General features: G+C 50.5%; 1 protein-coding gene across 2 annotated transcripts in view; it reads right to left on the bottom strand.

Annotated features, from left to right (window-relative positions):
* Window positions 1-8,283: 8,283 nt before the first annotated feature.
* The window catches only part of ing2 (inhibitor of growth family, member 2), a 4,945-nt gene continuing 210 nt past the window's right edge, over window positions 8,284-13,018 (bottom strand). The window contains exons 1-3 of one of the 2 annotated variants that reach the window (XM_084451918.1): window positions 12,442-13,018; window positions 11,897-12,074; window positions 8,284-10,011 (exon numbers count right to left, since the gene is read on the bottom strand). The exon at window positions 12,442-13,018 is cut by the window's right edge and continues 210 nt beyond it. In XM_084451918.1, the coding sequence (XP_084308044.1) occupies window positions 9,302-10,011; window positions 11,897-12,074; window positions 12,442-12,546 (993 nt within the window). In that variant the 5' untranslated portion in view covers window positions 12,547-13,018 and the 3' untranslated portion in view covers window positions 8,284-9,301. Of the gene's footprint in view, window positions 10,012-11,896; window positions 12,386-12,441 lie in introns of those variants that run through there. The other variant, XM_084451919.1, reaches the window with a different exon arrangement.

The following is a 13,018-nucleotide window of genomic DNA, read 5'->3' as shown; positions in this document are numbered from 1 at the left end:
TTGGCCGAGGCTCAGATTGCAGCAGAAGAGGCACGCTTTGAACTCATGAAAGCTCAGCGTAAAGCCATGGAAGAGGCGCAACCTGCTGGCGCGACAGGCACGGAAGCAGAAGGCAACCCGACGGGAGCGATATCGAAGGTACGACTGAAGCCGGTAGACCTACCCATGTTCAGTGGTAGAATGAGGGAATTCCACTGCTGGAAAAAAGACTGGGAGTCTTTGCAGAAGCAGGGAGAACCGTCCGGGTCGCCTGAAGTCAAGAAGTTCCAGCTTCTAGGCAGTATGGAGGAGAAGGTCAAGAAGGATCTCAGGTTGGCTAGCTACAGCACAGCCGAAGACATGTTCAGAGTATTAGTATTAGTTTAGAGAACCGTTACGGGAACAAGTCTACGATCGCACTGCAGAGCGTCGCAGAACTGGAAAAGATCCCAGCTGTAAAAGGAGACCAACCGAGGAAGGTGATAGACCTCATCCAAGCTGTAGAAAAGGCTTTGGCAGACCTCACAGACCTCGGGAACCCTGGAGCCATCAACAACCCGCTGATGATAAGGTCTATAGAAAGCAAGCTACCCGACCAGGTGAAGCGAGATTGGGTCATCCTAAAGGCTAATCCTGGGAACGTTGTCACCCCAGACAACCACTTTGAAACGCTCCTGAAGTTCCTGAAGGAGCAAGAAAAGATTCTGGAGAGCCTGGAACAACTGAGGATAACAGAGACATCTGAGAGAACGGAAAAGCCGCAAATTAAATTCGAGAGAAAGTATGCCTCCACAAAAGCCACCAGAAGGGACGCTTCAGAAAGTGAGTGCGTTGTGTGTGGAGAGGAGAAACACAAGGACAAGCTATTCTTCTGTAAGAAGTTCAAGGGGCTCGGCTTGGCTGAGAGAAAGGCTGCTGTGAAGAAGGCAGGAGCGTGCCGAGTTTGTCTTGGGTGTCATGACGTGGTAGAAGAATGTACAGACAGGTTCCTCTGCAACAAAGAAAGCTGCAAAAAGGGGAACTCTTCGGACCACCACTACTTCCTCTGTCCAAAATGGGAACAGCTACCAAGGGGTAAACCTGGAAAAGATAGCAAGAAGGTACAGGAGCTGACCGAAGAACAAAAGCTAGTCTTATCTGAATATTCCCCAGAGGTGGCGGCGAGGATCAAGAAAGCCTTCAGTAACAGCAACAAGACTTCAGTGACAAAGTGCACTAGGAAGGATGAAGCCGGACTTCTGGAGAAAAACGGACTGAGCGAGCACCCTGTCATTATGATGTTGATGGAAGTCACTGCCAACGCGGGGCAGAAGATCGGAGCTCTGATTGACCTTGCATCGGACACCAACTACATCACGCACATGGCGGCTGACAGACTTGGTCTGAGCAGGGAAGAAGTCACCCTGATCATGCATGGAGTTGGAGGAATGACTGTGACAGTCAAGACAAAGAGGTATCTCTTGAGAGTGAGAGTCAAGACCCCCAAAGGTACTGTGAGGGCTCACGAGCTGGTTTGTTATGGCCTGGAGGAGATTGCTAAAGTGCATCGGAGTGTCAGACCTGAGCAGCTAAAAACGTTCTTTCCGGAGGTTGAAATGGAGGAACTGAAGAGACCAGATCATGTCGAGCTTCTCATCAGTCACAGGGAAGGGAGACTCGCTCCACAAAGGCGGAGGAAAGTTGGAGACCTCGTGTTATGGGAGGGCCCACTGGGTAAAACCGAGGGCGGAGCACATCCCAGTCTGTTTGAGGATGTGAAAGTGTTTATGCACCAGTCCAAGACACACTTCGCTCGCTCGATGAGGACAGCTGCAGTGGAGTACAGAGAAGTGGTCGAGAGTCCTGAGGCCCTGAGAAAAGTAGAGACCAAAGGTTTGACTCAGGAGGTAAAGGCGGAGACCAGGAGTGCAACTGCGACAAGGAGAGAAGTCCTCGAGTGGTGGAAGTGGGACAGCATCGGTGCGGCCTGTGTTCCCAAGTGTGGTGGGTGTCGCTGCGGTACATGCCAGCCGGGAGGAAAGGAAATGACCCTGGCAGAGGAACGGGAGCTAGAAGTGATCAAGGAGGGGCTGTCCTACATGGCCAAAGACGAACACTGCCAGACTCCGCACTGGGACGCATCTTACCCATGGAACGAGGACCCAGCCTCACTTCCAAACAACAGAAGAGGAGTGGAGGCCACCTTCCTGAAAATGGAGAAGCAACTCAGGAAGGAAATGGAGTGGCAGTCCGCCTACAAAGGTCAGATTCACGAGATGGTGGAGAGAGGCGCTGCAGTAAAACTCACCACGGAGATGATAGGCAGCTGGAGAGGACCGGTGTGGTACGTGAGCCACATGGTCGCGCCGAACCCCCACTCAGTGACGACACCAGTGCGGCTGGTCTGGAACAGCAGTCAGCAGTTCAGGAAAGTCAGCATGAACGACCTTCTGCTCAAGGGGCCAGATGTGCTGAACCCAATCAGATCGGTCTTACTCCGATTCCGGGCGGGAGAGTATGCAGTCCTAGGAGACATCCGAAAAATGTACAATTCAGTCTGGCTGAAAGAGCGTGAGGTCCACCTGCACCGGTTCCTCTGGAGAGACACCCCAGAGGAGGACATCGGTGAGTACGCCATCACCAGGGTAAACATTGGAGACCGACCCGCTGGGTGCATCGCACAGCTGGCGATGAGGGAGACTGCTCGGCTGCCCAGGTTCGCGCACATGGTGGAAGAACGCAGGGTCCTAGAGGAGGACAGTTATGTGGACGATATCCTAACGTCCCACAATGACCCAAAGAGACTGGAGCAAATCACAGAGGGGGTAGAAGAGATCCTGAGCGCCGGAGGCTTCTCCCTCAAACCGTGGGTCCGGTCAGGCCAAAGTGGGAGGCAGAGGACTGAAGAACAGGTCCAAGCTGGAACAATAGCAGAGCCAGGGGACAGGACACTGGTACTCCCGAACCAGTTAAGAGATGAGGACAACAAGGCTCTTGGGATTGGATATCATGTGGACCAAGATCGACTCTACATTATGACCTCGATCAACTTCTCGAGAAAGAAGAAAAAGATGAGAGTAGGACTGAATCTTCGTGAAGAGGAGGTGAGACCAGAAACGCCTGACCCTTTGACTAGGAGGGAGCTACTTAGTCAGGTTGCTGGTCTCTATGATCCAATCGGCCTGGTTACACCTGCGAAGCAGAAGGGGACCATTCTTGTCAGAAGGGCTTTCCAAGAGGCAGAGAGGGGAAGTTTAACAAAGGAGACTTGGGACAGCCCACTCTCAGGGAACCTCCGAGAAGATGCTATCAAGCTGTTCGAGGAGTACGTGAGGCTGAGTGAGGTCAAATTCCACAGGAGTCTCACGCCATCCGGGTGGAAAGGCAAGCCGTGGGGAGTCACGTTTTCAGACGGGAGCGATGACGCATACGGAGCCGTGATGTACCTGCGATGGGAGACAGAACAAGGGGTCGAGCTCAGATTGGTGGAGTCAAAGGCCAAGCTAACACCTCTCGACCAAAAGGGAGACGTAGTCAAGGCTGAGATGTGTGGTGCGGTCTTTGCAGCTCGGCTAAAAGGGTATCTGGAGAAGCACGGACGGTTGAAGGTGGAGCGCTGGTTCCACTTTGTTGACAGTCAAACGGTCCTGGGAGCCATCCAGCGAGAGAGCTATGGGTATCAAACGTTCTTCGCAAACCGGGTCGGCGAGATCCAAAAGGCTGGACCAGTAACTGACTGGTGGTGGATCCCAGGGCCACTTAATATCGCTGATATCGTAACAAGAGGAGCAACTCCTGAAGATCTGGGAGAGGACTCGGAGTGGCAGAGGGGACCAGAGTTCCTGGCGAGGCCGATGGAAGAATGGCCCATGAAGTCGGCCGCGGAGGTGGCAACTGGTGCCAGGGAGAGCGTGGGCAAGCTTCAAAGAAAGGCATTCTCGGCAATACTCACCAGAGCCCAGTCAAGGAAAACCCCTATCCCTGAAGACACCAGTGGAAAGGGCGCAGAGGCTGAAAAGTCCCCAGTTAAGGTTGGCGGACCCCCAGAAACCTCAGAAGGAGAGGAAGCTTCAGTCTCGACAGAGAGAAGACCTGAAGGAAGGCTTTGGGGCATTGCTATTGTGAACCTGGTGAATCCAGAGAGATTCAGTGGTCTGGCTAGGCTATGTAGAGTGGTCGCATGGGTCCGGCGAGCTGTAGAAAAATGGCTGACTAGAAGAGGCCAAACGGCAGGTCAAGCAAAGTGGGAGGCAAGAGACCTGGTCAAGAGGAAAGGCAAGCCTGTGCTGACAGTGGGAGAGTTAGAGACCGCACTCCAGGATTTGTTCCTGGCAGCCCAGGAGGGTGAGGTCTTCCCCGGGACAACCCTGGACAGGCTTGTGGTCAGTAAGGATGAAGTATCCGGACTCCTGCTGTGCCGCGGAAGAGTCCAGACCCTGGAGGGAAGAGTGTCTGGGGTGGCGTTAGTCCCATACAGAGCGTGGTTAGGGACTCTGCTAGCTCGGGAGGCTCATGGAATAAATCATGAAGGACTCGCTGGTTCTCTTCTGAGGATGAGATCAAGAGCATGGGTGGTGCAGGGCCGGAGGGTGGCCAAGCGGATTGTCGACAGCTGCATCACTTGTCGCAAGGCGAGGGCGAAGATGTGCCAGCAGGAGATGGGAGACCTCCCCCCCGAGCGAACAGAGCCTGCCGCACCCTTTGAGTACACCACTGTAGACCTGTTCGGCCCCTACATGGTGAGGGATGTGGCGAAAAGGAGGACAAAGCTTAAGGTCTGGGGTGTGGTGTTCTGCTGCATGGCGTCTCGGGCCATACACGCAGACATCGTGGAGAACCTGTCTACGGAAGGCTTCCTGGGGACTTATCAGCGTTTTACGGCGTTGAGAGGTCATCCAAAGAAGGTGTGGTCTGACCGGGGGACCAATTTCGTTGGGGCCAGACTCGCCTTAAAGGAGCTGCATGACTTCTTGAGTCGATTGGACCAGCAGGAAGTCGAGGGGAAGGCTGCAAGAAATGGCACAGAGTGGGCTTGGATTCTCCACCCGGCCGATTCGCCTCATCGGAACGGTGCAGCAGAAGCAGCCGTCCGCATAGTGAAGAGGGCGTTAGGGAACATTGGGGGAGGCGACTGCCTCACGGGACTGGAGTTTCAGACCCTGCTCTACCAGGCGGCTAATCTCACCAACGAGAGGGCGATCGACGCCAGGGCTCAAGTCCAGGAGGATGTCGTGCAGGTCATCACTCCCAACTCTCTGCTGCTAGGGCGAGCAGGGGCCCGAGGAGACTGGCGAGGGTTTGAGTTCTCAACCTACCCGTACAAGCGGCTGAGGGTCATCCAGGGCGAAGTGCACAGGTTTTGGAGGCAGTGGAGCCAGCTGGCTGGGCCGAACCTGTTTATCCGACCTAAATGGCATACAAGAGCACGAAACGTGGCAGTGGGAGACCTGGTTTGGTTGGCTGAATAGAATGCCCTGAGAGGTCAGTTCAGGTTGGGTCGGGTTGAGGACGTGACCCCTGATGAGAAAGGAGTGGTCCGAGACATTAGGGTGAGGACATGCCCTAGCTGTCCCGCCTTCCTTGGAGGACCAGGAAGACCTCGGAGTAAGGGCGCAGACCGGGTGCCCACCACGGTGCTTCACAGGGACGTGAGGAGGTTGGTGGTTCTCCTGCCTGTGGAGGAGCAGGAGAAGCCCAGAACTACATTACCACCACCTACTGGCTAAGGATTTTGGGTGGCCTCCTTGGGTCATCCGACCAGGAGGCCAAGTGGGAGGTGTGCTGTAAACTTATGAGTGGGGTTGGTTGAATGAGGGATTCAATTGATGGGATTCAGTTTATATGTGTAGGGGGCTGTAAATCTGGGCGGAGTTTGGTGTGATTGTATAAATAGAGGGGGATAGATAGATTCACGCCATTGAGATTGAGGAATCAGGAGAGGTCACTAGTAAGTGTGATTATTGTAATGAATGTGATTTGAGTTTGATGGGTGTATGTGTGACTCTAATTGGTGTATTGTTGTTTTCCCTTTGGTTTAAGGTCAACAACCTATTTGGATTTTGATAAAACGACCAAAAACTAGGAGTTGTTTCCGTCCTCTTGATTCCCCCCCTGCTGTCGGGAGTAAAGACAGCACAGTAGCCGTCCAATCACACTTTATTAGTAACAGACCACTTTATTCAAATCACACTTTATTCAAAAATTACCGTCAAGGTCCAAGAGAAAAGAGTTCGTCCAAAATTGATTTAAAAGGCCTTGACAAGGTTTTCGATGTTCTTCACATCTGAGATGAACGTTTGACTTGTGTTTGACATGAAGTAGGGACTTCCTGCTGAGGGTTGAGATGTGTTGCTGGTGTGTTGACAGGTGAGGAAGAGACTGAGGAACGAGCCGGGCGTCTGCTGCGTTGCCCTCACGGATGATGCCAGCAGGGTCGCCTTTGGGGTCACAGGAAGTAACAAGTAAAGCACTTCCTGTCGTTTTCTCACAAGTGTTCACTTGTAAACTCAGTGTTGCTGTGTAGCCCCGCCTGGCTAAGCTGTGTAGCCCCGCCTGGCTAAGCTGTGTAGCCCCGCCTGGCTAAGCTGTGTAGCCCCGCCTGGCTAAGCTGTGTAGCCCTGCCTGGCTAAGCTGTGTAGCCCCGCCTGGCTAAGCTGTGTAGCCCCGCCTGGCTAAGCTGTGTAGCCCCGCCTGGCTAAGCTGTGTAGCCCCGCCTGGATAAGCTGTGTAGCCCCGCCTGGCTAAGACAAGCGCACAGAAAGTCTCTTTTGCTTAAAAGGGCTTAACAAAGGTTCTCTTGTACAGTAGTATGAAGCTGTGCTGTCCTCTCTCTTCCAGGCTTAAAGTGTGGGACCCCTTCAGGAGAAATCACAAGAGCATCTCGGGCTACAGGACCCTGCGTATCGGCGTGTCCAGCCAGCTGTTCATGATGGAGGGAGGAGCCAAAGCTGTTCTACTATCAGGTGGGTTAATGGTTCAGAAACACCAATGATAGAGAAGAGACCAACGAGCACTCATGACCTCCTGTTCTCTTGGTCAGAGAACGCTAGTCTGTAATACAGGAACGTTTTAGTCAGAGAACGCTAGTCTGGAATACAGGAACGTTTTAGTCAGAGAACACTAGTCTGGAATACAGGAACGTTTTAGTCAGAGAACGCTAGTCTGTAATACAGGAACGTTTATAGTCAGTCAGAGAACGCTAGTCTGTAATACAGGAACGTTTATAGTCAGTCAGAGAACGCTAGTCTGTAACGCTAGTCTGTAATACAGGAACGTTTATAGCATCAATATGAATTGACTGTGCAGAGGTGCATAGAACTGATGCATTTGCAACACCCCCGATGTGTCTTCACTAGGGCTCGGTATCGGCCAGGACCTCACCATACACATCACCATACATGGGTCACGATATGATACGTATCACCATACATTGTGAAACAATACAATACATATTGCGATACTTATTTACTGCAAATGTTCAAATACAACTCCATCCCCGCTCCCTGTAGGTGAACCTGAGGGAGGAGGGAATGGAAGGACATTTTAAATCCATTTAAAAACATGAATCATGTCTATATTCTATCCTAAATGTTCTATATCTATATGTATTCAGTGTTGTTGTGTATATTGTGATGTATTGCTTGTTGATTTTATTGCCCAGCCCTGGTTGTGTTTCCGTCCTCAGGTGAGCTGAGCCTCTGGGACCTGGAGGCCGGGGCTGTCCTCTCAGTGCTCTCCCCCGACACCCACATCCAGGGTCTCACCCTGCTGGACCACAGCCTCCTGCTGGGGCTCAGCCACGACCCCGCCCTCATCACGGTCCGGATCACCCCCCAGACCGCCCCCGGGACCACCAGGACCACCGGGACTACCGGGACCACCAGGACTACCAGGACCACCGGGACTACCGGGACCACCGGGACTACCAGGACCACCAGGACCACCAGGACTACCGGGACTACCAGGACTACCAGGACCACCAGGACCACCAGGACCACCGGGACCACCAGGACTACCGGGACCACCGGGACCACCAGGACCACCCTGCAGGAAGACCTCTTCGGAGAGTCCAGCAGCAGTGAGGATGAGGACTCGTAGGGCTTTGAGGATGAGGACTCCTAGGGCTTTGAGGATGAGGACTCCTAGGGCTTTGAGGATGAGGGCTTTGGAGGATTAGGACTTTTCTTATCGTTTCATTCATTTGTTGTGTTATATACCATGTTACCTTGCTGTGTGTTATATACCATGTTACCTTACAGTAAACATTTCATGACAAGAACAATGAATCGTAAGTAAAACAAATGATGCCGTCTTGCCATATAACTTTTGTTTTAATGAATATAAAAAAAGAAAGCATTGTACACAAATTTGATAAAGAATAATATATAGAATGTCTCCAGAAAAAAAGAAAACACGCTCCAGTGTCCAACAGACCGTCATGGTCACAGCTTACAGAAGAGCTGCAGGCCTCAGAATGGTTGATTGAAATGACAAGTTTGGAAAATTCTGGTATTAAACTTCCCACAAATAAAGTGAGGGGTCACGAGCAGTCAACCTCAGCAGCCAATCAGAGTGGAGGGAGTAAACGCTCAGTCAACTTCAGCAACCAATCAGAGTGGAGGGAGAAAATGCGACGGCCGGCTAGTCGATCAGGACTTGATTCTCAAATGAAATAACGGGGAAAACATCATATTTATTTCAACAAAAGAAACGAAGAACATTCCAATGGATCTAATTTCGAATGAGGAATCAAATGATCGAATAAGGAATCAAATTGTGATTCAAAAGGTCCTTTGAGATACTTTCATTACATTCTGTCACGTGGATAGAAGGAGCTGGAGGATGGAGAGGAAATGGCAGCTTTAGGCTGATTTCTTCATACAGCAATGTCCGTCTCCCATAACTTCCTAAATGGGCATCAGAGTCTCGGCCGGTAGAGTAACAGCACCAGTTTGATGACCGGTCCTACTCGCCGTTAGCACTGCTACTACAGATATTGTTGGATTGTGCTCTCACGACTTGACAACACAAGTGTAAAACCTGGCTTCAGAAAGTTTTAAAAACACTAACCATGCACTAAACCATTTCACTAATGAGTTCCCCCACCTGGCTGGCAGGGTTGTGCAGATCAGAATCATCTGGTGTAGTGGTGAACAGGTCGAGCAAATACAAGATTAGTATTTTTATTTTTTTTACTTTCTGCTGGTTTTACACCCCTGCTTGACAGTATCTTAGCATCGTCATTCCTGACCAAGCTATTGTCCCTCGTAGCAACGCCATCAATCCAATGGCTGAGAAAGTCCGAAGGTACTCTAGTGACCACAGGGGGCGCTATTGTTCATCACTACCTCGACCTCCTGTCCTTTTTGTTCTTCTCCAGGCTTTTGTCCATAGTCTTTTCGTTGTCCCCCCTGCACTTGGGACAGTACCACTTCCCCTTGGGCTTGTAGGTCAGCCCCACACAGGAGAAGTGGAACCACTCGATCGGACACTGGTCGTTGTCGCAGCCGATCATCTCGCCGTACGACACCTGCTCGCACAGGCAGTAGGTGGGCTCGTTGGGGTCGATGGCGAACTCCACCGGCGAGGCGTCGCGCTCCTGCTTGGCCGCCTTGCGTTTCTTCTTCTTGGCCGACTTGGATCTCTTCTCCCGCGGCTGCGCCAGCGCAAGAGGCTCCTCCCCCGGGTCGTCTGCCAGCGAGCCATTGGCCGAGGCCTGGCAGGAGTCACGGCTCTCGCTGTTGCGCTGGCGCCGCGGCCGGCGGGCCGAGGAGCGCTCGGGGGGCGGAGCCTCCTGGACGGCGCTGGAGCGTCTCTCGGCCACCGCGCGCTCCGCCTCCCCGGGCTCCTGCAGGCAGAGGGAGTGGGACTCCATCTGGCGCGAGCGGTTCTCCACCAGCTCCGTCATCTGGGTGACCACGTGGATCTTCTCGTCCCCCAGCTCCTGGCTGCTGATCAGGGCTCGCTGGAGCTGGAGCTGGAGACGCTTGCGCTGGGCCGCGTCCTGCTCCCCCTGGTACCTCTCGAACACGTCGTCCACCTCGCGCAGCACCTCTGGAAGACAGCACCCCACAACAATGGTGAGGACACAGGAGGGTGGCATGCACTCCAACAGATGGTGATGAAAGGATCTCTTGCCCTTTGGCTTTAGCACTAGATTACGTTCTTGGTCACTTGTTTAGAAAGGAGATGCACTTGTGAGCTCTGGTGAGGAGTAGTGGTAGTAGTTGTACTAGTAGTAGTAGTACTAGTAGTAGTAGTGGTAGTAGTAGTAGTAGTAGTAGTAGTAGTACTACTAGTAGTAGTAGTAGTAGTAGTAGTAGTAGTAGTAGTACTAGTAGTAGTAGTGGTAGTAGTAGTAGTAGTAGTAGTAGTAGTAGTGGTAGTAGTAGTAGTAGTAGTAGTAGTAGTAGTAGTGGTAGTAGTACTACTAGTAGTAGTAGTAGTAGTAGTAGTAGTAGTAGTAGTAGTAGTAGTAGTGGTAGTAGTACTAGTAGTAGTAGTGGTAGTAGTAGTGGTAGTAGTACTAGTAGTGGTAGTAGTAGTAGTAGTAGTGGTAGTAGTGGTAGTAGTAGTAGTAGTAGTAGTACTAGTAGTAGTAGTAGTAGTAGTAGTAGTAGTAGTAGTAGTAGTGGTAGTAGTACTAGTAGTGGTAGTAGTAGTAGTAGTAGTAGTAGTACTAGTAGTAGTACTAGTAGTAGTAGTAGTAGTAGTAGTAGTGGTAGTAGTAGTAATAGTAGTAGTAGTGGTAGTAGTAGTAGTAGTACTAGTAGTAGTAGTAGTAGTAGTAGTACTAGTAGTACTAGTAGTACATTAACCACCTATGTTAAATGCACTTATTGTAAGTGGATAAAAGCTTCTGCTAATGACTCATGTAATGTAATGAATTGAGAGCAATAAGGATCAAGCAAAATTACGTATGAAATCAATGGAAAGATGACAGAGTTGTCTGTCCTCTATGGTCACTGGCAGTTTCAAACAGCGGGGAAATAAATGAGCCACTAGACTTCTACTTCCGCACTGATGTGTACACCGGAAGTGACATCGCCCTGAGGACCCGGATCAGGAGGTTGATTCACTATGAGAAGCCTCGAGCTGAGGAGCCCAGAGCGGCTCGAGCTGCTGCCCTGGACACAGCTAGCCTCCCACAGCTAGCCTAGCCTAGCCACAACCTTTACCTCAGCCAGGCAGCTAGCTAGCCTAGCCTAGCCACAACCTTTACCTCAGCCAGGCAGCCAGCCTAGCCTAGCCTAGCCTAGCTACAACCTCTACTCCTCTATCCTTCATTCACACTACTCTACGGTTTGCAAAAGCAATAATCGAGCCTCTCCTAAACCAGCTTGTTCTGTAGAAGCTGGTCGACATTTTAACTGTCGAAGCTTTAGACGACATTCAGACCCGACGGTTAAAAACATGGGAGTAACGAGCTAGCTGAGCCAAGCTAACACAGTCAGACTAGCTGAGCCCAGCTAACACAGTCAGACTCACATTAGCTCACTTACTACACTCACTACACTTGCATCCACACAAACCGCGTTACAATAACAACCAGCTTATTACAATAACAACCATCTTATTTCTGCCAAACATGGCTGATCTCTGGGTTATCCTCCTGGTTAGCGAGGTAGAGAGCTGACTTTAGGCTGGGTTGAGAGGGCAGACTGAATGCAAAGGCGAACAATGTGTTTTGTTTGTTCATATCGTTATCAGGCTAATATACACGTTAAAGTCTGATAAACACGTTAAAGTAGCTCGCTAGCGGTTATCTAGGCTTAACGGTAGATATTTAAAAGTATATTATTGTGATCCTGGCGCGTCCAGGGGTGAAATCACACCCAGATTCCCATCGAGAGTATGAAGACATGGTGTAAAAGATCATGGTGTAAAAGATCATGGTGTAAAACCCCTGGTGACAGGTCGAAGCCCAGCATGATCTCACCTTGATATCTGGAGTCAATCTCTCGTAAAAGAGAGACATGTCTTTGTATCTCCAGAGGGAGAGACTCCACACACTCCAGATAGTCCTCCACATAGCTGAGCAGCTGCTGAGCCTTCTCCGGGGTTGGGTAGTGATGTCCTAGCATGGCTCCCCGGTGCACACAGCCTGGAGAGAGGATCTGGAGGAAGAAACCACTATTTACTTCTATCTAGAGGGATTTCTGATAGTTTTCCTGCCATCCGCCTTGCAAGCTGCAGAATATCACTTCAAACAAAACTACACGGAATGCGCATGCGCGGAAACATTCCTTTTATGGTAATGCACCGCGGTTTCGCGTTTTGCTTGACAGGGGGCGGGGCTTTTCCTCTGTCCCGCTTTATGATTGGCTAAGAACAATATCGAGGCCGGCTTTAACGAAATGAAAATTTCCCGGGAATAAATAGCCTATAGTATTTATTTATATAGCTCATTTCATACATCTATAACACACACAAAAAACAAACAAATAAATAATGCTATTCAGTAGAATACAAAAATATACATACGATATTGTGTAGCCTACAGCTGACTACCAAGGGATCCCATACGAGCAGATTGGACTTGGAGACACGGTTGGGGACATATGCTGTCATAAATATGCTCAATGTCATTAAGTCCTGTAAGTCGTCTCACTCTCCTCCCAAAATAGGCTACAGACCATCGGTTTCAGCGTGTCCCAACACGGCCCCTGTAGGCGGATATGAAATGTTGATTCAATACAATAAATACATAAGGTCTGTAGAAAATCAATTTATTTATCGACGTTAATTACTGCCAGTCAGAATGTCGTTGTAATGTTAGATTTGGGAGACACTGCAAGATGTATGACCGCTTATTTTTGAAACATAGGGCCACACATCAACACAGTTTGTCAGAGAACCTTTATTAGACAACAGATCACAGATGTCTCATTTGTAGGCCTGATTGGCCCCAATCAGTCGATACAGTCGCCATAACATGAACTGACCAGCAGGTGTCACTGTGGAGCCGATGTAAGATATCCAATGCTTCAAATGTGTCACTGAGGCGTCAGAAAGCTTCGTTCCCCATCCCTACCCGAATGCCTCGAGTCTAGGCCCTAGA

Source organism: Borostomias antarcticus (assembly GCF_949987555.1).
Source record: "Borostomias antarcticus genome assembly, chromosome: 17".
In the NCBI taxonomy this organism is placed as follows: domain Eukaryota; kingdom Metazoa; phylum Chordata; class Actinopteri; order Stomiiformes; family Stomiidae; genus Borostomias; species Borostomias antarcticus.
The sequence above is the reverse complement of the archived record's forward strand: the minus strand, read 5'-3'. Positions and strand labels throughout refer to the sequence as shown.